The 20,264-nt window shown below is 40.5% G+C and overlaps 3 protein-coding genes and 2 long non-coding RNA genes across 15 annotated transcripts; 3 read left to right on the top strand and 2 right to left on the bottom strand.

Annotated features, from left to right (window-relative positions):
* The first annotated feature begins 594 nt into the window (after window positions 1-594).
* On the top strand, window positions 595-1,237 carry LOC149987876 (uncharacterized). Its single transcript, XR_016506419.1, has 2 exons — window positions 595-736; window positions 827-1,237. It is a non-coding gene; the product is annotated as an uncharacterized LOC149987876 (long non-coding RNA).
* Window positions 1,238-3,211: 1,974 nt separating this feature from the next.
* LOC149987875 (uncharacterized) lies at window positions 3,212-5,055 on the bottom strand. Its single transcript, XR_016506418.1, has 3 exons — window positions 4,887-5,055; window positions 4,665-4,750; window positions 3,212-4,163 (listed from the first exon to the last, which is right to left on the bottom strand). It is a non-coding gene; the product is annotated as an uncharacterized LOC149987875 (long non-coding RNA).
* Window positions 5,056-9,612: 4,557 nt separating this feature from the next.
* Window positions 9,613-13,082, top strand: LOC112291428 (protein DETOXIFICATION 54). Its single transcript, XM_024538791.3, has 2 exons — window positions 9,613-10,961; window positions 11,086-13,082. The coding sequence occupies exons 1-2, from the start codon at window positions 10,851-10,853 to the stop codon at window positions 12,613-12,615; spliced, it is 1,641 nt and encodes a 546-aa protein (XP_024394559.1). The 5' UTR covers window positions 9,613-10,850; the 3' UTR covers window positions 12,616-13,082.
* Window positions 13,083-13,574: 492 nt separating this feature from the next.
* Window positions 13,575-16,563, bottom strand: LOC141046190 (uncharacterized). Of its 3 annotated transcripts, none has more exons than XM_073538810.1 (4): window positions 16,422-16,563; window positions 15,787-16,049; window positions 15,099-15,527; window positions 13,575-14,901 (listed from the first exon to the last, which is right to left on the bottom strand). In XM_073538810.1, the coding sequence occupies exon 4, from the start codon at window positions 14,451-14,453 to the stop codon at window positions 13,917-13,919; it is 537 nt and encodes a 178-aa protein (XP_073394911.1). In that variant the 5' UTR covers window positions 14,454-14,901; window positions 15,099-15,527; window positions 15,787-16,049; window positions 16,422-16,563; the 3' UTR covers window positions 13,575-13,916. The 3 variants fall into 3 exon arrangements, with proteins under 3 accessions (XP_073394911.1, XP_073394912.1, XP_073394913.1); XM_073538811.1 differs by having other exon boundaries at window positions 15,099-15,531; window positions 15,875-16,049; XM_073538812.1 differs by having other exon boundaries at window positions 15,099-15,531; window positions 15,984-16,049.
* A 979-nt stretch (window positions 16,564-17,542) lies between these two features.
* Window positions 17,543-20,149, top strand: LOC112291430 (uncharacterized). 9 transcript variants are annotated; one of them, XM_024538801.3, is made up of 3 exons: window positions 18,584-18,726; window positions 18,931-19,016; window positions 19,114-20,149. In XM_024538801.3, the coding sequence occupies exon 3, from the start codon at window positions 19,117-19,119 to the stop codon at window positions 19,807-19,809; it is 693 nt and encodes a 230-aa protein (XP_024394569.1). In that variant the 5' UTR covers window positions 18,584-18,726; window positions 18,931-19,016; window positions 19,114-19,116; the 3' UTR covers window positions 19,810-20,149. The 9 variants fall into 9 exon arrangements, with proteins under 9 accessions (XP_024394572.1, XP_024394569.1, XP_024394564.1 ...); XM_024538796.3 differs by having other exon boundaries at window positions 18,586-18,726; window positions 18,917-19,016; XM_024538800.3 differs by having other exon boundaries at window positions 18,588-18,726; window positions 18,928-19,016.
* The last annotated feature ends 115 nt before the right edge of the window (window positions 20,150-20,264 follow it).

Genomic DNA, 20,264 nt, shown 5'->3' with positions numbered 1-20,264 from the left:
AGCCACCTCCTGTATTGTGTTACAATGTCTCTCTAGCTATCTCTCTGAGGTATCCAAAACCTTAGTGCCCCTTCAGCAACATTAGCACACTCCTGGCAAACTCTGCACAACTCAGCTGTACAACTCTGCAGTAAGTTAAATAGGAAAGTACTTGGAAACATGGGAAAGCTCTGAAGCCGACCACAGGGGCTTGTTTCTGTCTTATACTGTCCATGTGAAGACTGCTAAGCTCTGCTCAGTGCCGTTTTTCCAAGAGCCCAAATATTTTGAAATTTTTTATACTATCCTTTTTTCTTGTTTGCTTCTGCTTCTGTTTGTATTTTATTTTTAATTTTGCATTTTTTTCCTTCTCCCTTCTGGAAAGTGCAAACTGAGCCCTCTACAGCACAATCAGCTACATTCCAACAACTCCAACATTGGATTCTCAGGAGGTCAAGACTGAGTTGGACAGAGCCTAGTTTGGTAAAACGCGGTCCACCGTGTTCAAATGAGAGCTATTTTTTGTATTCGTGAGAAGAAAGCCAGCAAAGCTCTGGTGAAAAGCTGCACTTCCTAGTGTTGTCTGAAACTTAGGCCTGTCTATGCACACAGTGAGCTCATAGCTCCCAACCCTAAAACTCAGCAAGACTTTTACATCACTTTTCGTGCTGCAGCTCAAGCAGCTCAACAAGACAGTTGCTCCGTGGAGATGATCAATGCCAGCATCTATCACCCATTCTGTGCTTCTTAACAAATGGTAAGCAGGAAGTGTGTTTTATTTTAGGGTTGAAATTGGTTGAATTACAAGTACCTTAATTTTGCAACTACTGGAACTGGAGGGGGGCAGTTGTAGGGAGACAGAGCATTGAAATAGGGCAACAAGGAGGGGGAAGCTACCTGGTGAAAGATCATCAAAAGCTGCAATGCCCTAATAAATACAAAACTGAATAAACAATTTGGCAATTTGAGTAGAAGTTGAAGCTGAAGCAGTACTTGGTTTCACTGCAATCAGATTTACCCAAATTTATGGGGAACAGGCTGTTTCAGATCTGATTCAACATATCAACTTAGATGTTTGCCAAATTGCCAAATCTTGAACAATCAAAACCCTAAAAGCCAGAAGAAAAAAATATACATATGTATAAAAATATACGATGCACTAAACAATTGTGTCAGTGCAAACTGTCACCCATTCTTCTTCTTTATTTTTTTTTATGTGTGCTTCGTTTTTATTCATTTGGTCCTCACAAGCAAGCACGACTTTGCCTCAGATCTGTCTCCAAGGCCTGTGATACAATCCATATCATTTTTTCAAATGGTGTTTCTAAACCCTAAACCCCAGGCAATGCTGCCCTCTGCCATGTCTACAGCCGCCTCCTTTCAATAAAGAGGAGTTTTTATTTTATTTTTTCGAGTTGTTGGTTTGTTTTATTTTATTTTTCGTATGGATTTCCGTCTTTTGTTAGTTTCTGAAATATGGGTTGTATATATATATAGAGATATATCCTGATGGCTCAACTCTCAAATGGTGGTGACAGAGCTGGTCTGGTCTGGTTGTGTACATCCCATGCAAGGGACATTCTCATTTGTGAGGCTGCAAAGCAGGGTACCTGTACCAAATTCATGGCTTCAAAGCTTCAAAGACTCTATGCCTATGAGAGCACTAAGTTAGAGAATACCAAAGATCCTTGGGAGGGAGGGTCCTTGTTTGTGCAGACAGACACTGAATCTCAAAAGACAGGTTTGCTAGATACTTATTTTGTGTCACTACCCACACAGATAGATGGATATGGGCTTCTATAGGACAATAAATATATATATATTTATTTATTTATTTATTTATTTATTTTTATTTTGAGAAATTAATTAATAACAAAAGCCAAAAGCAGAAACATGACAGGGTCAGCACCCAAATTCAATTATAGCCCTGAAGGAACAAAGTTTTTTTTTTTTTTTTTTTTTTTTTTTTTGTTTTTCGTTTTGAATGGATATGTCAAGATACAAAATGCTGAGATATGAATTTTTAAAACCAACAATAATAATTTAAAGTAAGATTTGAGAACAGTTAACAAAACTGGGCTATGTTGGTGTTTTGTGGCTTAGTTCAAAGATGACTTAAACATGTTATACAAATGCATTAAAAAAAATTCACAAAAAACTTAGAAATAACATATGTATACACATGCCAACTTAGTACCAATTCATAGATGTCAATCTTAGTACCAATCTATGCATGCCAACTTGGTATCAACCCACACATGCTTTGCACATGCTTTTTCAGTACTCTAAACTAATTTTGGTTGCTATAAGATGTTTTCATTGAAAAAATTATAATTTTTTTCAAAGGCCATAAATATTTTTATATACATGTGTAAGGCCCTATAATGAAAAGAAAAGAAAAGAAACTTTATTAGAATTATATTTTTCTAAGTATTGTTTCTATCCAAACATTTTTTTTTTCAAGTAGCAATGCTACTTCTGTATGACTCTCTATGATCCTTTGATTATTTTTCTTAATATGAATCATTGACCTTTCTTAGATATGTGGAGGAACTTTCAGGTTATTTTTAAAACTTCTTCACAGTATCATAAAATATCATCAAACACTTCTAACATTCTACTTTTAGACTCCAAAAATTGCCATAGGGAGTTTTTCCTACAAGTACTCTATAAAAACACAACAAAATTTTGGTTTACAACCTTCTCCAAAGTCACCAGTAAAAACCATATTTTTTTATTTATTCTAATGTAAATAAAAATATTATCTAATATATTTAGACTCGAGATAAAAAAAAATTGGTCTATTTCATGGCCTCTTCTTATTTTATCTATATTCAAAACCCAAAGATTCTAAAAGAAGACTTTTCTTTACCAAGTAGAAAACCTTGGTAAGACTTTTGAATTATGAATTTTTAAAGTAGGCTTCTCACACAAAGACTTGTTAATACCCAAAAAGTTTACAAACATATTTTTGCAACTCTTCTATGCATATATAGATACCAAACTATATATATATATATATTCTCTTGTCTATGCAAAATCAAATAATTAAATGGACCATAATAAGAATTGGATATTTATTAATAAAGACATATTTAGTTTAATATTCATAATTATGATTTTTTCATTGATATTCATAATTTAAAATAAATAATTCAAATTTCTTCTATTGAAGCTTTAAAATTATTCTTGTGGTTTTATAATTCATAGGTATTCTGAATTTGTTACCATGTCTAACAGATTGTTAAATATAATTGTCACACCATTGGTAGTTGATAAGACATATAAACAAGCCTATACGAATGGTATATGATTGCATCAAAGACATAAAAGTATATAAATATATTTTATTTATCTATTTAAATTTATTCTTGATACACATTTCAATTGTATGTGTGCATATATATATATATATATATATATATAATTTCATTCATACACAACCAATAGAATCTTCTTGAGTTAAAAATAAATGTTTTTAATTACATCAACAACAAGATTTTGCATATTCTAATATTCATTGAACTCTAATATTTTCAAGTTACTTCAGAACATATTAATTTTAATTTTTAATATTTAAATTTGAAATTCTATTAAACATACACTCTTTAGTCATGTGTGATCTTTCACCTCATGCAAGCATTTTTTTGATTTTTTATTTTGCACATATAAATTTGTTATTTACATACACATTTTTTTCGCTTCCATGCATTAATGACTATTTTTAGTTTGACTCATTATTGTTTATCTTTCCAATCCAAAATATCCAAAATACCCAAATTTTCATAAAAACTCCTATGTATGTAAATGACATTGAATTTTGTTACCCATCCAAAGAGTCTATACCCGCCCATAGATAATATCTGCCAAAGTACTCCGACTGCGTGGTTTCAAAGAAACATTAAGCAAGTAGATAAGGTGCTATTACAAGGCTGCCAAAATTAACAAGAACGTAATAAGGTAGAAGGATATTTAAGGGTTGAGAAAGTACAATAAGGTAGTTGAGAATTAGCATAATACTTAGTGGATCCTGAGCAGTAATACCATGAATTAGGATAGTGTTAAGCCAGAAGTTGTGTGATTTTGACTAAGAAATTAAGAATGCCTTGCTTTCTTTTCAATCATGGTGTGATGCATTTGGTCTCATAGGGTCTTGTCTCATGCTTGCTTGTAATCCGGAAAGCCTGAGTAACAAATTTATTTAGAGTTGAAGCACAATTTTAAGGTTCAAATGTATATGCAATCATGAATAGAAATCATTTTAGCATTAGAAAACAAAGAATCTAAGTGAAATTTCAAAAGAATAGGTTTGCAGTTGTAAGATGAAAACACAATTTTTTTTTAGTGAAAATAATAAACAAGAGGAAACTAAGAACCTTGAAAACCAATCAATAATTATTTGATTATTCGATTATTTTGAAATTCAAGGATTTAATTCATATTCATCTTCTCATTTTGTAAACAAGTTCATGACAAAATAAAAAAATACTTATTCATAACTGCAACTTAATATGTTCATGCCAAATGGATCACATACAGAAAGATAAAAGCTTGCATGAATGCACATATGTATGCTCTAGTTACACATTTTGTACTCAATTTTCATTTCAATATCTACAGTTCCTCTTTCTTGTTTACTTGAAGAATACAACAAATAGATTGATTTGTGACACACAACAAATCACCTTCTGACAATATAACTTTCAAACATCCTCTCAAAGAGCATCTGCTTCTTTGGCCTCTGATTCTCTTCCCTCTCAACTATGAATCCCTGTACATTCCACGCTGTAAAGCATTCTATTTTCAAAATTTTACATGAGAAGATGTTTTTTGGTTATAAATCACAAAACCTCATTTTGAAAAGAAATCAAATAAATTTATGTAGGCTTGAGTTTAAAGAATCTTACATGTCCAAACATTATCATCAAAATTTGATTATTATTATTTTTTAAATCAACATAATTAGCAGTATTTTTATTTTTTTTATTTTTTGCTAAATATAAAAAAGATAAATTTTAACATTTCTGTAATTGGTTTAATGTGACCAATGTTTTAAGTTGCCATAGCCAATCGTACATATATGAATCTACATATATATATATATATATATATATATGTACACTTTACAGTGTTATTACCTCATGATAGACTTAATTACTTTGTGTTGCATTTTTAATTCAAAAATTTAAAAAACATGTTATAAAGTGACTTTCTATTAACCTCAACAATTAATCTTTAGAAACCAAGGTCCATTGCCTGGTCAAGATGGCAAGGTTCAATTGAACCCTATGCCAAAAAGATCCTATACCAAAACCAACACTTTGCTCTAATTTTTGTAGTTTATTTTATTCAACATTTATTTTTCTCTCTCTTGCTCTCCTATGCCCACTACTAATGAATGTTTTAAACACTTTTTTTTTTTTTTTTTTTTTTTTCCTTCTTTTCTTTTCTTTGAGAAAAATCATCCACTTTTCCTAATAGATTCTTTTTTGAAGAATTAAGTGTATATATAAATATATTTAAAAAAGGGGGCACGCCATTAAAGCTCTCCACTGCACATTCACTTGGACAGCACCAGAACTGACACAATCCAGTTGGGGACCGGTCAGTCTTCCATGCATCGATCGATCCATGCCCGCACTCAGTCTCACATACACACCCACAAATACACACTCAATCAATCAATCAATCAATCACTGTGCCATTATAAACCCCGCACCATTAGATAAATTCACGCTAGGAGGGGACCCCAAGTGTTAGGAATTAGAATGTAGTAGCAGCAGCAGCAGAAGCATGGAGCCTCGCTGATGAGCATTGATGATTGCGGAATGATCAGAAGGAGCAGCAGAGCGGACCCAGACCGGCAACGGCGCAGGAGGAGAAAAGGGAAAGAGAGTTAAAGCTGATGGCTAATCAGGAACTGAAGCCCATTCCACGCGGTCAGCCACGGTTTCAACGCGGCATGAGGAACGACGCCTTGCTTGCTTGGGTTGGAGAAAGGAAGCAAGAGCCGCCGGATCCACTCAAACAAGAAAAAAATGTCGCCTCATGAATGAATGAACGAATGAATGCATGAATGGTGCATTCCGCCGCATGGCTGCGAGTCCCGCATGTCCAGCCAGGAAGGATCATAGCAAATGGGTGCATCGTCGTCTTTGTGGTGGTGGTGGGTGTCGGTTGTGGGCCCTGTTCGGTATGCCGCCAGTTTGTTTGTTGCAGTTTGAGTCTCGCAGGATCTCATCTCATCTCGGTGTTGTTGTTGCTGTTGTTGTTGTTCCCACGCTCTCCGTCGCTGCAACTCGACTCATAAGTACTTCGTAACCCTTAACCAACCCCCCATTTTGCAAATCCCCTTCTCCTCCATCGCGAGCAAATTCCCCGCTCGTCGCTCCCACTTTTTCCGGTTCATCGCCGTCTCTTGACGAGTCCTCCATCGCAGTCCTCCGACGCTTCCTTAGACCATAAGAGGGACTCCCCTTGCAGCACAAGAGTGAGTGTGTGTGAGTGAGTGAGGGGATTCCAACAACGCATGTGAGTGTTTTGCCATTGTGTTTACAGTATAAAAATATATATACTTGTATTTTAAATTCAATGTTGAATTGCTTGTACTGGATTTTACATTAAAGTTATATTGATGATAAATATATTATTCATAAGTGCCTTCACTTACCAAAGATTAAAGAGTTTTTTTTTTTTTTTTTTTTTTTTTTTTAATGAATAGATGGGTAAGAAGAATGGTTATGAATACAACGTTGAGAATTGTTTCATTAATTAAGTGAGCTAGACTAAGGTGCATTTCAAGCTTGTAATGTTTTTAGTAATTTAAAACATAAATCCTATTGAGTTCCCTCTAAAAGGTCTTGATACTTCATCCTCTAATACTTTGCACTACTTGCAACATGTAATTGTTTATCAAACATCAAACAATGATTCAATTCCTGGAAGTGTAATATCATATATTTTATAATTTTCTTGTATTCATGCTATTCCCAGAACTAATATTGTGTTGTTTCAAATGCAATTCATTTTTTAAAGCTACACCACCATCTTATCTAAGAAAAGCCCATTTCTATAGGGATTTTTGTGATGTCAACTACTCCACCTTCAATCCCTAAATCTCCTTATTTTGTATCCAAGTTCTATTATAAAAACTACATAAGGTATTCCATGGTGATTTCAATGCTATATTACTTTTACCCCCCTGTATTTAAACAAAAATTGATCTCAGAATTTGTGTATATTGCTTGTTTTTTGAAAGTCTGTTTTTTCCAAAAGACTAGATTATTTTTTTTAATTCACCATGGTTCATATAAATGAGCTATGTTAACTCTTTCTTGTAGAAATCAATCAACTTTACCAAATTACCACCTGACATAAATATATAAAAAAAATAAAAAAATAAAAACTTAGAAACAATTTTTTTTTTTTTTTTTTTTTTTTTTTTTAAATTTAAACAAATCAACAACCATGGATGACTGCAAAATTATAGGCTTCCATTCTGAGAAAAAAGATAACGCAATATCTTCATCGATTGGAATTGTCTGCATAAGCAGTTAAGAATAAATGCAACAAACAACCCTAAAAAAAACCCCCCAAAAAAGTGGCCATTATGAATGAATAGGTTCCGAGCTTTGTTGGGTTATTTCCAGTGAAGATATACCTGGCCACACATGATTTGACTCTCATCAGTGTTTAATTTTGTCAAAAAAATCAGTTCGGATATTTTTCTAAATAATATTAAATGCAATTTCTTAAATGATTTCGAAAGTTTTAATTTTAATTAATCAATTGTTTATTTTTAATGTTTTTCCTTCTCTGATAACTCTTTCCAATCTTCTGGAACTGGATCCATTGGATTGGATTCCATCGAGCTCCAAAATGAAACTCTCCGTGGAAGTAAAATCCAATCTGCAGAGTACAAAATATGTTCTGTCCCTATTGGATGAATGTGTATGCTAGAAGAAGGAAATTTGGAGGCCACACCAGCCACATTCATCCATTGCCTCCACATCAGCACCAGGTGGCATGACCAACACAAACACACAAAGGGGGGGGGTCAATTTTATTTATTTATTTATATATATATATGTAATAGGTATGTGTGTGTATGTGTGTGTGTATTCAACACACATGGAATGTATGCATACACATGCAAATGGGTTTTTATAACTAAAAATTTCCTTTAGAAAGTTCAGGGTCCATGTTTGGTCTGAAAAATGGTATTGTTTATAAACCTTGGCTTTTAAAATAGTATGAAGTAAAAAGATGTCATAAAATACATCAATTCATTTTCTTGTTACAATTTTAAGTATAAAAATAATATATTTTTTTTAATATATAGTTTGGTAATTGTAAAAGATAAAAATAAAAAACCATTTACTTTTTTACACATGTTTAGCAAATTTAAACACAACTTCTCATTTTTTTTGTAAACCAGCTCTTCATGAAAGCATTATGCAAATTTTAGAAGATGACACTGTTCATGGCATATATGTATATATATATATAGATATATATAGAAATATATATATATGTAGATATATATATAGATATATATACCCATAAAAATTAATTTCACCTTATTTTTCCTCTTATAAAATTTTGGTTGATTTTCCTAAAAACGAGGCCAGCTAATTACCAACTCTGAAAGTTGCAGCTTCTTGCCACCTTTCTAAAAATAAAAATAAAACCCATATTTTTGTATTATTTACGTTGTGATTTTTCTGTCTTTAATGTCAAATAAATAAATACAAATGTTCCACACGCATGGGTTGGAAGCACACACATCCAACAACTGTAATCAATAATAAACCTGAAGGTTTTAAGATTAAAGCAAACACTTCATCACTACAATGACCCCAATTTCAAATCAATTCTTCATAAATATGTGAAATGAAGCAGTAGACACTGATCTGTTAAAAGGCTGTTCCATACACACTTTTAAGAATATAATATTTATAAAAGGAATTGTGTATATATCTAAACAAAGACATAAAGTCACACACACACACAAACTTGTTTGATACTTCAAATTATATCTTTTGTGTACACAAATCCAAATCACAGTACCTCATTTAAAAAACGTTACCATGGATTGCAGGTACTCAATAAGTTTTAAAATCCTGAAGCTCTCTCTCTACCTATGCTCGTGATCAAGCATTGATTTGAAACTGGAATAATTACATGTATCAAATCAGTTCTAAATCCTTCAACAGTATCAACAACAACCATTCATTTATAAGTATGTATATATATATATATATCCACACACCCAGCTTGCAAATCTTATCAATTATCTCACTGTCTCCTCGAGCATGTCGGAAGCATCATAAAACTAATAAACTCTCCCCAAAGGGGTTTTAAAAATAAGCTACTCCCTACTCTCTACTAAACCACCTTCATCAAAACGGGGTCAAGCGTCACCGGAAACATCCGGTGACTAGTGCATCTCCGTCACCGCACACAGCATGTAACGGGAGCAGGGCAGGGCAAGGCAGGGCAAGGCAGTTACCGACAACGGACGGTGACAGGGCGTCTCGGCGACCGGCAACAGAAGGTGAACCGGGACCTTATCTTCAGGCCACCGCCGCGACGCAACGGCAGGTTGCGAGAAAGGGAAGTGACGCGGATGCGTCCAGAGTGTGAATTGCGAGTGTGGATCAATGCTTTTTCCGCTCTAGTGTTGAGCTGTGTGTTTGTGTGCAAACACACCGAGAATCAGTGGGATAGATTTGCAGCCTATTCAAGTTGCAACAGAGAGTCTAGAAGTAGGTGGATTTGGGTTACTATGGTGCAACGAGGAGGAGGGATTCTAGTGCAGCACCAGTGTCAGTGAGACAGTCAGTGCAGTCAGTGAGTGTGTGACTGGCTTTACTGCATCGAAGTATGAAGAGGGTGGGGGGAGCCGCTGCTGGAATATATTACACTGTGGCGGCTTTCTGTAAGCCTTCGAGTCAACTTTACATCGCAAGCTGGGGACTCGTCTCCTTTCGCAGATAGATAGGTAGACAGACAGATCCCATTTGCTAATCTTGCGAATACTGCTCGCGATCGGATGATCGATCGATCGATCGATCGATCAGCAGGGATTCTGGTATCGTTGCAGTGGGGCCCTGGGTTGGCGATCGTGCTTTGTTCCAGTCCACTTGTGTGGCGGCGCTATGTAGTAGCAGCGGTAGCAACCAACTACGCTCTTGGTGGCTGCTTGCTCAAATGATGTCCAGTTGTAAGGTTACATTGGCTCGCAGGCTCTCGATTCATTCCCAGCTAGCTGCTCCCTGGCAACGTAGTCGCATCCTCTAGTTGGGCTTGAAGTTGGTGCTTGAGTTTAAAGTTTTGGTGGTTGGAGACCAAGGTGGACTGGAAGGGGCTAGTTATTGTGAGGTTTAGTACTTTAGAGCATCCATGTGCTGCTGCTGCTGCCTCCGGCGTAGTGTTTGATAGTGTGGGTGTTCAGTCTTTGGTTTGCAGCTCGGAAGTTGAACGTAGGGGTGGAGTTGCGGCCTCCGTTGAGCTTCAGAGTGGGCTTTTGTCACCGCCACGGGTCTGTTCACTATGATTGTTGTTGCCCGTCGTCTGCCTAGCATCCGAGGGTGCCTCCGTGTGCTCCCGCCTCCGATCCCTTGTTTAAATTGTCAGTTGCCGTTTAATACAAGTAGTGTGTGAGCCGAATGAGCCGAGTGAGCGAGTGACTGTGAGAGTGAGTGTGTGAGTTCATTCACCCGGTGACCGCTTGCAGTTGTGGGTTAGATCGGCGTTAGCGTCGTCGTAAGCTGTGTTTGAATTCTAATCACTGAAGCATTCACCTTGAAGTGGACTGGTTAGAGCGTCAAGTGTCCAGCGAGAGCTTGTTATCCACCAGGGAGTGCACCATGTGTATCGCCAATACCACGTTGCAGGTTCACCCTGCGTTGAATTCGGACGATGAGTCGGATATCGACATGCGGGAATGTCCGCTCCAGTCTTGGCCTTCTCCACAAGAGGTAGGCTCCTGACTAAAGATCAGTTGTTGGCGTCCGTCCAGGAGTCTGGATGTTTTATTGTGCAATTCTGAGCTTAGGAGTTGGAGGCTTAATGATCAATCCGCAATTACTGTTTCCCCTACAGGTTGTGCTAGAGTTCAAGGAATCGATGCGAATTGCCGGTCCACTCGCAGTGGCTAATGGAATTGCGTACGCGAGGCTCATGGTGTCCGTTCTCTGTCTGGGCCGACTAGGCGGGCTGGAGCTAGCGGGGGGTGCGCTCTCAATCGGTTTCACTAACATCACGGGTTACTCTGTTCTCTATGGGCTTGCGTCCGGAATGGACCCGATTTGCAGCCAAGCGGTGGGCTCAAAGAACTGGCATCTTGTAGGGCTGACCCTCCAGCGCACGGTGGCCATTCTGCTCACCGCCTGCCTTCCCATCGGTATGCTGTGGGTTAATTTGGAACCCATCATGCTCTTTCTGGGCCAAGACGCGGGCATCACCTCGGTAGCAAGCGTCTACTGCTGGTACTCGCTTCCTGACCTCGTGGCGAATTGCTTTCTGCAGCCGCTGCGGAATTACTTCCGGTGCCACGGATTTCAGACTCCTATGATGTACTGTTCCGCGCTCGGGGTGGTGCTCCACATCCCCCTCAGCATTGTTTTCACGTTTGTCTTCCACCTTGGAGTGCCAGGAGTAGCTATTGCCGCTTCGATGACGAATATCAATGTTGTTGTTTTCATGCTACTGTACGTGAAATTCTCTGGGGCGTTTAAGAATACTTGGGGCGGAGTCTCGCCCGCATGCGTGCGTGAGTGGTGGCCTGTGCTATCTCTCGCCCTGCCAAGCTGCCTGCAAATTTGCCTAGAATGGTGGTGGTATGAGATCATGACCATCTTAGCTGGGTATCTTTCGAATCCACAAGTGGCGGTTGCAGCGACGGCAATTCTGATTCAGACCACCGCGCTCATGTACACTATTCCCATGTCACTAGGGTCAGCCGTCTCTACCCGTGTTGGCAACGAGCTTGGAGCCAACCGACCCCAGCAAGCCAGAAATGCGAGCCTGGTGGCACTGGCGACTGCATTTCTCGTTGCAATTGTCAGTGTAATTTGGACGAGTGTTTTTAATAACCAATGGGGCACTCTCTACACCGCTGACACAAGCGTGCTCGCATTGACAGCCGCTGCCTTGCCCTTAGTCGGCATCTGTGAGCTCGGAAACTGTCCGCAGACGGCAGGGTGTGGAATTCTGCGCGGCAGCGCTCGCCCCACTATTACCGCCATTATCATGTTCATTTCATTCTACATGGTGGGCACCCCCGTTGCTGTAATTTCCGCTTTTTGGTTGAAGATTGGATTCCAAGGGCTTTGGTATGGGCTTCTTGCAGCGCAAATCTGCTGCGCATGTGCCATTTTGTTCATCACGTTGCGCATCAACTGGATTGAGGAGTGCTCGAGAGCGAAGAAACTCACGGGCTCTGAAAATTCCGCAGGCGAGATGAGCAAACTTGTGAGTCACAAGGTTGTCCCAATTCTGGACGCGGACGATGACGAGCTCTCACCATTCAAGCTGGAACTGAACTCTATTGTCACTATTGCCGAAGAGAAGGCCGGGCTGCTTGTTGACGGAAACCCTAACGAAAAATTTTACGCGTTGCAGATCACGTGACCTTCGCACCTAGTTTGTGAGAACCAACTTTCAGCATGAACTGCGGATGGTTCGGCATAGTGTTGGTGATCAATCCCTGTTGTGGCTTGCCCGGTCCAACAAGTTGTACCATATTTGTTACTCCACATCAATAGAACCGGAGTTCCTCCTTGTCGAGGAAAGCTTGTGGTAGCGGGAAGATTAGGTGACGGGGGCCGGTGGCACATTGCCACAAGTTAGAATCCTTTGATGGTAGCCCTCTAGAGATTTCAAATGATACTCACACCTCGCTACAAATTTTTTAATGAGCAAATATACCTTTGGGTGTATTCATCTCTGCCGAGTGGTGGCATGTAATTGATCCATGTTTGTAATCAAACGAAGGTCACAGGCAGGCGTGGAATGGGGACATCATGAGGAGGCATATTACTTTTGACACATTCCTTTCTCCTTTCCCGAAACATTCGTTGCGTGCTTGAGTGAATGTACGACTGATATCTCGTGACGCTTCTAAATAGCAGCACTCAGTATTCTTCACGTGGTGCTGTTGTCTTTCTGCTTTCAAGGAGTGAAGGAAGAGTTAGCTCCTGCAAGTCCATCTGGGGAGGTTGTTTCAGAAATTGCAGTAAAGTGTTCACGAAAAGTGAAACATGGGCGGTTTGGTTCCTATGGAAACACCTCACAAGTCTCTGCTTAGTTTTTGTAGTTCATCAAGTCGTTGAAGAAAGCATTTGGTCAAGTCATGATGATGATAAAACTGGCAGAGGGTATGGAGATACTCACATGGATATGCTTTATCATCCTTGAACATGGCAAAATCAAGAAGTTGCAGAATGTAAGGTTGTTCGAAATAGAAGATTCCAATGTGATTCTATGTGCCAAGGGGTGTATGGCTTATGAAATTACATAGGATATACAACTGACCTTCGAAATGCACAATGTGTAAGCATCACGTAAATCGATGCACACTGCTAGAAAAATGATAACTAACACGGCTTTACTTGTCAAAAGAATTTTCACATCTTTGCATATTTTCTGTTTCTAATCTACAAAAGTCTACTCTAAATGTCACTGCTTCTCAGCAAGGTTTTCATATTACCAAGGTCGCTGGCGAATTCCACAACTTGGCTTGTGAAGGCCCTACCTTGCCAATCTAGTAACAGCAGAAGGATTAGCATTAGAAGTGAACAATCTGTTCCTCGTAAATAAGTGGGATAAATTTTTAGCAGAAGGTGAAGGAGCCCCAAGTTCAGATACAATGTCTGATTATTGCCTATTTCTGCCAAGCAGGAAACTCCTTGAACCAACTAGTTTCTTCTCATCTAGATCCTTAAACCAACTAGTTTTTCTGAATCTAGAGCCATGGTGCGGCGTGTTTTCTTCTGCTTTCGCCTGCGACAAGCATCTCCACAAGCAGTCTTCACACCGTCCTTTAGTGGAGAGGGCTCTGTCGAACCTGGTTCTTGTGCCAAATTGAGAGTCCCTCGAACCCGCCTCTCGCTTTTACCAGAGTACAGAAGGGAGCTGGTTTTAGCCCCTTCATCACTAACCTCGATGAACTTTATCCCACTTAAGGGGTTTTCATAAGATTGAGACTTAAGTTTTTGAAAATTATTTCTCTTGTCCGTCATCGAAGATGGGCTATTTGGGTCACTGTTAGTCCCGTCTGATACTGGATCTTGTTGACGATCATTATGCAAATCGCTATCACTATCACTCGATGTTGCAGACGAATCAAGTGGCAAGCGAAGCGTCTCATTCACAAATCTTTGACGTCTATGCATAACGGCACTATCATAATGCGGGGGTGACGCTGGTAATTCATCATTGTTATCCTCTCTTGCTTGCCATGAACTCATACCACTCTTGATAAAGAGTGGCTTATCCTCAATACCAGATCTTGCTATGGACTCGAGTCCATGTTCAGCTTCTCGAAGGTCTGTAGGAATGGCTGAATTCTCTAACCTTCTTCTAGCATCTTCCTTGCCTCGCCTCCTCCGTTGCGACCAACTCCCGCTACTACTGTTACCTATAATTTTGCCATCACAACTTGGGATGTGAGCTTCGCACTACCGGAATCCAACCAGGTCTTCCAGCCAGATGCTCGGAGCCGTCCTTTTTCATGATTTCAATTTGTTGCATCAGCTGGGCTACCTCAGAATCCACCTCTTACACTTCTTATCCTGACGGAGCAGTTTCAGGCACTGAACAGGCTGCTTGCACATCCTGTTGAACACTGTCAACGGCTCCAACTAGCTTGAACCCACCCGTGCGATCATCGATTGATGCCAGTCGTGAGGTCTCTTTCTGTTATTCAGCATGCCACAGTGAGCTACACAGATTATCCGAGGTACACAGGCCACAAAATAGCAACTTCAAGGTCCATCGCATTGCAGAGAGGATTGGTAATGAGACCTTTGGTAAATAAAATATTACCACTCAGCTATAGTTGCTTAAGGTGAGTGATACAATCAAATTTCATAAATAACTATACAAATTCTTACCAATCTATACGTAGACAGAACGAAACGCAGGTTGTACAACTGCATATTCTCCTTCATCAAGGCGAGCGGAACAGAGTTTCAAAGTCTAATTTTACCCATGAAGGTAAAGGACAAATCAGACGACACTCACAAACGGATCAAGTTAGAGCTGCAATGTAGACCCCTACAAGTTCACTATGTACGAACGCGTCCCTTACTAGGGTCATTGAAATAGCTGAAAACCTATTGACGATAATGTGAGCTGACACAAATAGGGTTGCCATTCAACCACAACGCCTGAAGTGCAGGCAGGAAGCCAAGAGTCCACCTCATGCAAGTTGGAAATTAAATTATGAGGAAGGTCAAGAGTTTCAAGAGAACGAAGCGCCTCTATTCCTTGTGTTGAGACTAGCGCATTGTTTCTTAAGTCTAGCTTGGTGATAGGACACACTACCTGCATGGATTACATTCTCCAACTTAGGCATCAAGAAGTAGGTGGATGAACTCACTTCAAACAGTTCATCTGATGAGCAATATGGCTTCTCCTGTAAAAACATGCTGCAATGCATGACCTAGAAGTACTATCTATGAGGCAGGAAAATGCTCGAGAGGTATTTAACTTACAACACTACTGTTTCTGTTCTTTAAAACTAACCATAAATCAAATAAAAAATGATCAACTTAAAAATAATGAAAGAGAAAGTCCAACATGCCTGGCTAAATGAAGACACAGATGGAATGCGATTAAATCCAAGGTTAAGGAACTTGAGCCCGGTTCAACTTTGAAGATTGGCTACTTTTGCGAAATTGTTTCTGCTAAGATCAAGAGCATCTTGGACAGGTAGAAGCTGCAAGGATTCATCCATCAGGGACAACCCATTGCAAGGACATGCTACAGCTGCCAACCTGATCCACTTCATCCTAGACATTAATCTCGACAGTTTGCTCCGCGAGAATATGCCGTCACGCATTCTGCATGCCACAATGTCCACAGACCACAAAATCATAACGCAATCGAGACAGAATCTCAAAGACTAATGTCTTGTCCTTTTTGATGCTACGTACTTTTGAGCTTTCACAATTGACGGACAGATGCATGGATTATAAATCAGGGCATTCCACTCGAAAGTTTGGGCACCTTGATTCAACAAAGCACTCAACACCTAAAGTTCACCACCTACTCCATCCTTCCACACTCGCCAACCAAGTGTTACCCTAAAATGAGGAAGAAAATAATGAAAAGGAGCACAAAAAAATCGTTCAATTCTTCACTAGGGCAGAACAATCCTTCACTAGGGCAGAACTAATCCACGAATTGCTCGATTGTTCAAACGAAATACTTACGGCGGAATTGTGACATATGAGCTTCTCTAGAATAGGCTGCAATTCGAGAAGCCCTCGCGCAGCCGAAGTGGACAAGTCACATCCTCAAAGCTGCAGGCTCTTCAACCTCGCAAACGGGAGCAGGGTGATGGGGGTGGGGTCGCGTGAGGGCGACGGCAGCATCGCTACGACTCGCAGGCTCCCCAGAAGCCGCTACACGCGCCTGAGCTTCTCCAGCGAGCGGTGGTCGCCCAAATCAGCCACGAAGGCGCGCAGGTAATCAACGGGCGCCTCGCTGCGCAACTGCTCTAGCTCCTGCAGCGCCTCAAGTCGCGTCTGCATGTAGCATAATCCCACGGGGTTGAGCTTGAGCAGATTCCCAACCTGCTGCTCGATAAAGCAGAGCCAGCAGCTCCAGATAACGATCTCCAGTCACTATTACCATTCATGCTGCCTTCTCTCTGACAATCCCTCGCTGAATTCCTCACTGTCATCCCCTCGCCATAATCCTCCTCCCCGCTTCGCCTCTCCCCAAATTGCTCAGCTTCTGCCTGCGTAGTTTAGCATCGCCATAGCTTCCCGCTTCACCCTCTCTGACAGAATCCTTGCATCTGGCATTAGGATATGGACCAGTTGCACATCACAAGCCTAACGGCAGAATATCAACGCCAAATTGTCAATGACCTGTCGTGGGTTTTGCATCCGACGCTTCGTCCATGTCAACTCATGTGTGGTGTCGGTACACAGAGATCAGATAGTGCTTGAGGTTGATTTTGCGAAAATCTGTTGTCAACATTTAAACAATGTAGAAGAGACGAATTCGTGTTGAGGAGAAGCAGCATTTTGTTGTCTACACGCAATGTTAAAGATGTGACACTGGAGAGAGTGCTCAATGACAATGCAGATACCAGATTCCCTGGCAGTATCTAATTTTCACTGGCTCTAACGTTTCTTAGTAACCGATGTAACACTTTACTGAGGTATTTGTCCAATACATTGCTAATATTCCATATTAAATTTGTAGTGGAAGAGTGAGAGAGTTGGAGCTGCAGGCTAGGACCCAAGAGTCCAACAACGATGTTGTCGTTTGAAAGGGAAGGGACGCACCGCTGCAGGGAAGAAACCCAGTTTTGGCGCTTGAGGCCTTCTTCTCCCTCTCTTACTTTCCATTCATCTCTACCCCTCAGGCTTGTTTTCCTAGCCCTACCTCAACGCTTGGGGTTCCGGGCTCTTGAGGGTGCTCTGCAGCTGCTGGGTCACACTAAGTAGCCGTCGTCACAGGTAACTTCCTCTCTCGTTTACTTGCAGTCAGGTATGTCGTTTTTACAGACAACAATCAGGATGCTTATTAGGGTCTGTCACCTCGAATGTAATTCAAACTCTGGGTGCTTCAATGCAAACCTAGACTGGAGGTGATGTGGAGGTTTGTCTACGTTACCGACTCTATTCTATGCCGAGCATGGTAACATAGTTATTTAGAGCTTGAGATGTTTAGCAAGATGCCAGAAAGTAGGAATCGATACAAGAGAGGCTGCGTGTTTATTGTTCTACCTCTTCCTTCGATCTGCCTGTATGTTCGGCAAGAACCTGGACGAGGCAATCCATAAGACCTGCATCGTAATGTTGTAAGGCGTGGAATCTTTATCTTTTGGGAAATTCCTATGTGAAAAAGGAAAAATGCTCTGGCAAATTTGCAATGAGTTGAGTGTGGTGGATAAACTGGATCCATGGTAGATGTCTTGATGAGAGGAGAGGAGTGAAACGTGTTTTTATTTCACATGGTTGATTTGATTCCAACTCCGTCTTTGTGGCGCTTTGTTTCATCCTTGTGAGCTCTCCACTTGAATTGCAAAGTTGGTGAAGGTCCAGGACTTGTGCACGATTGCAGCAATATTGATGATGCGCAACGCTTCTTTGCAGGTAATTGTCCCAGCTGATTATGTCCTTCACTGATGCTCAATCTGCCGCATCGTAGTTGATGACGCAGTTTTTGCAGTGTGAAATGGCCCTCTGAGCAACATCTGTCCCACATGTTCGCTATGGCTATTCGAATATTGGGATTAACAGAATCCCAATATACCGTTATTCACATTTCTTCTGTTTTATTCGAGCAAACCTAATTGTTTTGATTACTGCTCACATTTCTCGTTACTGTATATCCTCCTGCGACACCGATGTAAACTCACTGAATGTGCTCCTCTGAGGAAGTTGCAACGAAAGTCACCATTCAACATCTTCTCGCAAAGAGATGAACTTCACATTCATAGAATCCTACGAACTTGTATACGACTCTCCTATCGTGGCGTTGTGAAGGGCCCAGGCGAAGGTGGTAATACTCTTCCCATTTAAAGATTCAAATTCGCCAAATAGCTTCGCTTATCAGATACCTTTGTTTTCTCACAAAATATCTGATTTTGACTTGAGAGCTTATTTTTATGTCAAAATACTCGGCCACTAATTGCGAAGGACCAAAGGTTCAAAAGCTTGGTCACGCCTTTGACTTATGCTTTGAGCAGTTTATTCCCAGAAGTTAGTGGCTGAGGAATGGTTCGGCTGACTACTTGAGACCACTTCTTTGACCATTTCTTATCTCATGAGACTGATCTTCACGAAGAGGTAACGACGCTGCAACGTGATGGCTTATGGTTATCGAAAGTTGAGAAACCCTAGTCAACCAACTGCTGACACATAGTTTCGTGTGCCGATGATGCAGGGGATGAAGAGAAGAAACGATAACAAGGATCAACAACTGGGCAACATTTGGGACGTTGTATCGTCGTTGGCACACGCTCTCACTGATGCACGAAACCAGCTGGTGGGCCTCATACACTACCAGAGGAAACAAAACTCAAATGCATTTAGACAGTCTCGTGGGAGGGAAAGTGGCATATCTCGTGGTAGTGAGGTGAGAGAATGCATCCCGCGCACCACCAACAATATATCACGCTTTAGGGGTGGCGGTAACTGTGGCCCATACTACCGAAGTCTCACATCAAGCAACCGGAAAGCAATCAAGCAACATCGCCAGAATGAACCGAACCATGTTACATTCGAGAACCAGTCGAAGTTCCAACCTCTCATGCCCAGCCAAGGCAAGCCTGGAGACAAAAAAGAAATCCAAGCCGGGTTAAACGCGAACCCCACCCCCAATGGCTTGCGAATCAACAACAGCTGTAACAAAGGTGGCAATCCTGTGAGCATTAACTTACACCCGAAGCCATGTCCAAGCCCACCTCAGATCATCTGCTCCAAGGATGTCAACTGCAGGCCCCCTTCCCCCGATCGCAAGAGGCACTGCATAGGCACCCAATACGCGGCCTTGCTGAGGGAGGAAGCTTTCCGGATTCGAGAGCGCAGACTCGCGGAGGAGTGTGTATCAAGTTCCAAACCGAAGTGGACACGCTGCTAACAACAGGATTAGCAGTGGCAGTTGTATAACATGGTTCCTTAGAAAGTACACCACTCGAATTTCATAAAGGATACAACGTGTTCTTGTCGTTATAGTTTTCATGAAAGACTGTGATAGCATTGTAATTTACATGCTTTGGGTTCTAGAGAGTAGTGATATAGTATCCAGAAATCAACTATTGAAGAAGCAGCTACAAACTAGCTGCAGCATGCGAAACATCAAGTAACATTGAGTCCCTTAACTTTATCACAGGAAGTCAGAATTGTGCAGAGAATGTGTCAAGTACCAGGGACCTAAAAATATGCAATATCCACATCGGGAGATATTAGAATTCATCCAACACTTCCACTACTGCGGAATGACGGTTTAGACTTTGAAGAGCCTTTGAAATATAGTATAGAAATAGTTTCGCCTCAGAACTGTTTCAAAATACATGATACCCAGTTGCTAAATGC

Source organism: Physcomitrium patens, chromosome 14 (genome assembly GCF_059467195.1).
Source record: "Physcomitrium patens ecotype Gransden chromosome 14, ASM5946719v1, whole genome shotgun sequence".
NCBI lineage: Eukaryota > Viridiplantae > Streptophyta > Bryopsida > Funariales > Funariaceae > Physcomitrium > Physcomitrium patens.
Note: the sequence above shows the minus strand (reverse complement) of the source record. Positions and strands in the feature narration are given on the sequence as shown.

Coding starts and splice junctions, on each gene's coding strand:
- LOC141046190 (XM_073538810.1), bottom strand. CDS start 14,453: ATGAGTTCATGGCAAGCAAGAGAGGATAACAATGATGAATTACCAGCG.
- LOC112291428 (XM_024538791.3), top strand. CDS start 10,851: ATGTGTATCGCCAATACCACGTTGCAGGTTCACCCTGCGTTGAATTCG. Junction 10,962..11,085: donor CTTGGCCTTCTCCACAAGAG/GTAGGCTCCTGA, acceptor TTTCCCCTACAG/GTTGTGCTAGAGTTCAAGGA.
- LOC112291430 (XM_024538804.3), top strand. CDS start 19,117: ATGAAGAGAAGAAACGATAACAAGGATCAACAACTGGGCAACATTTGG.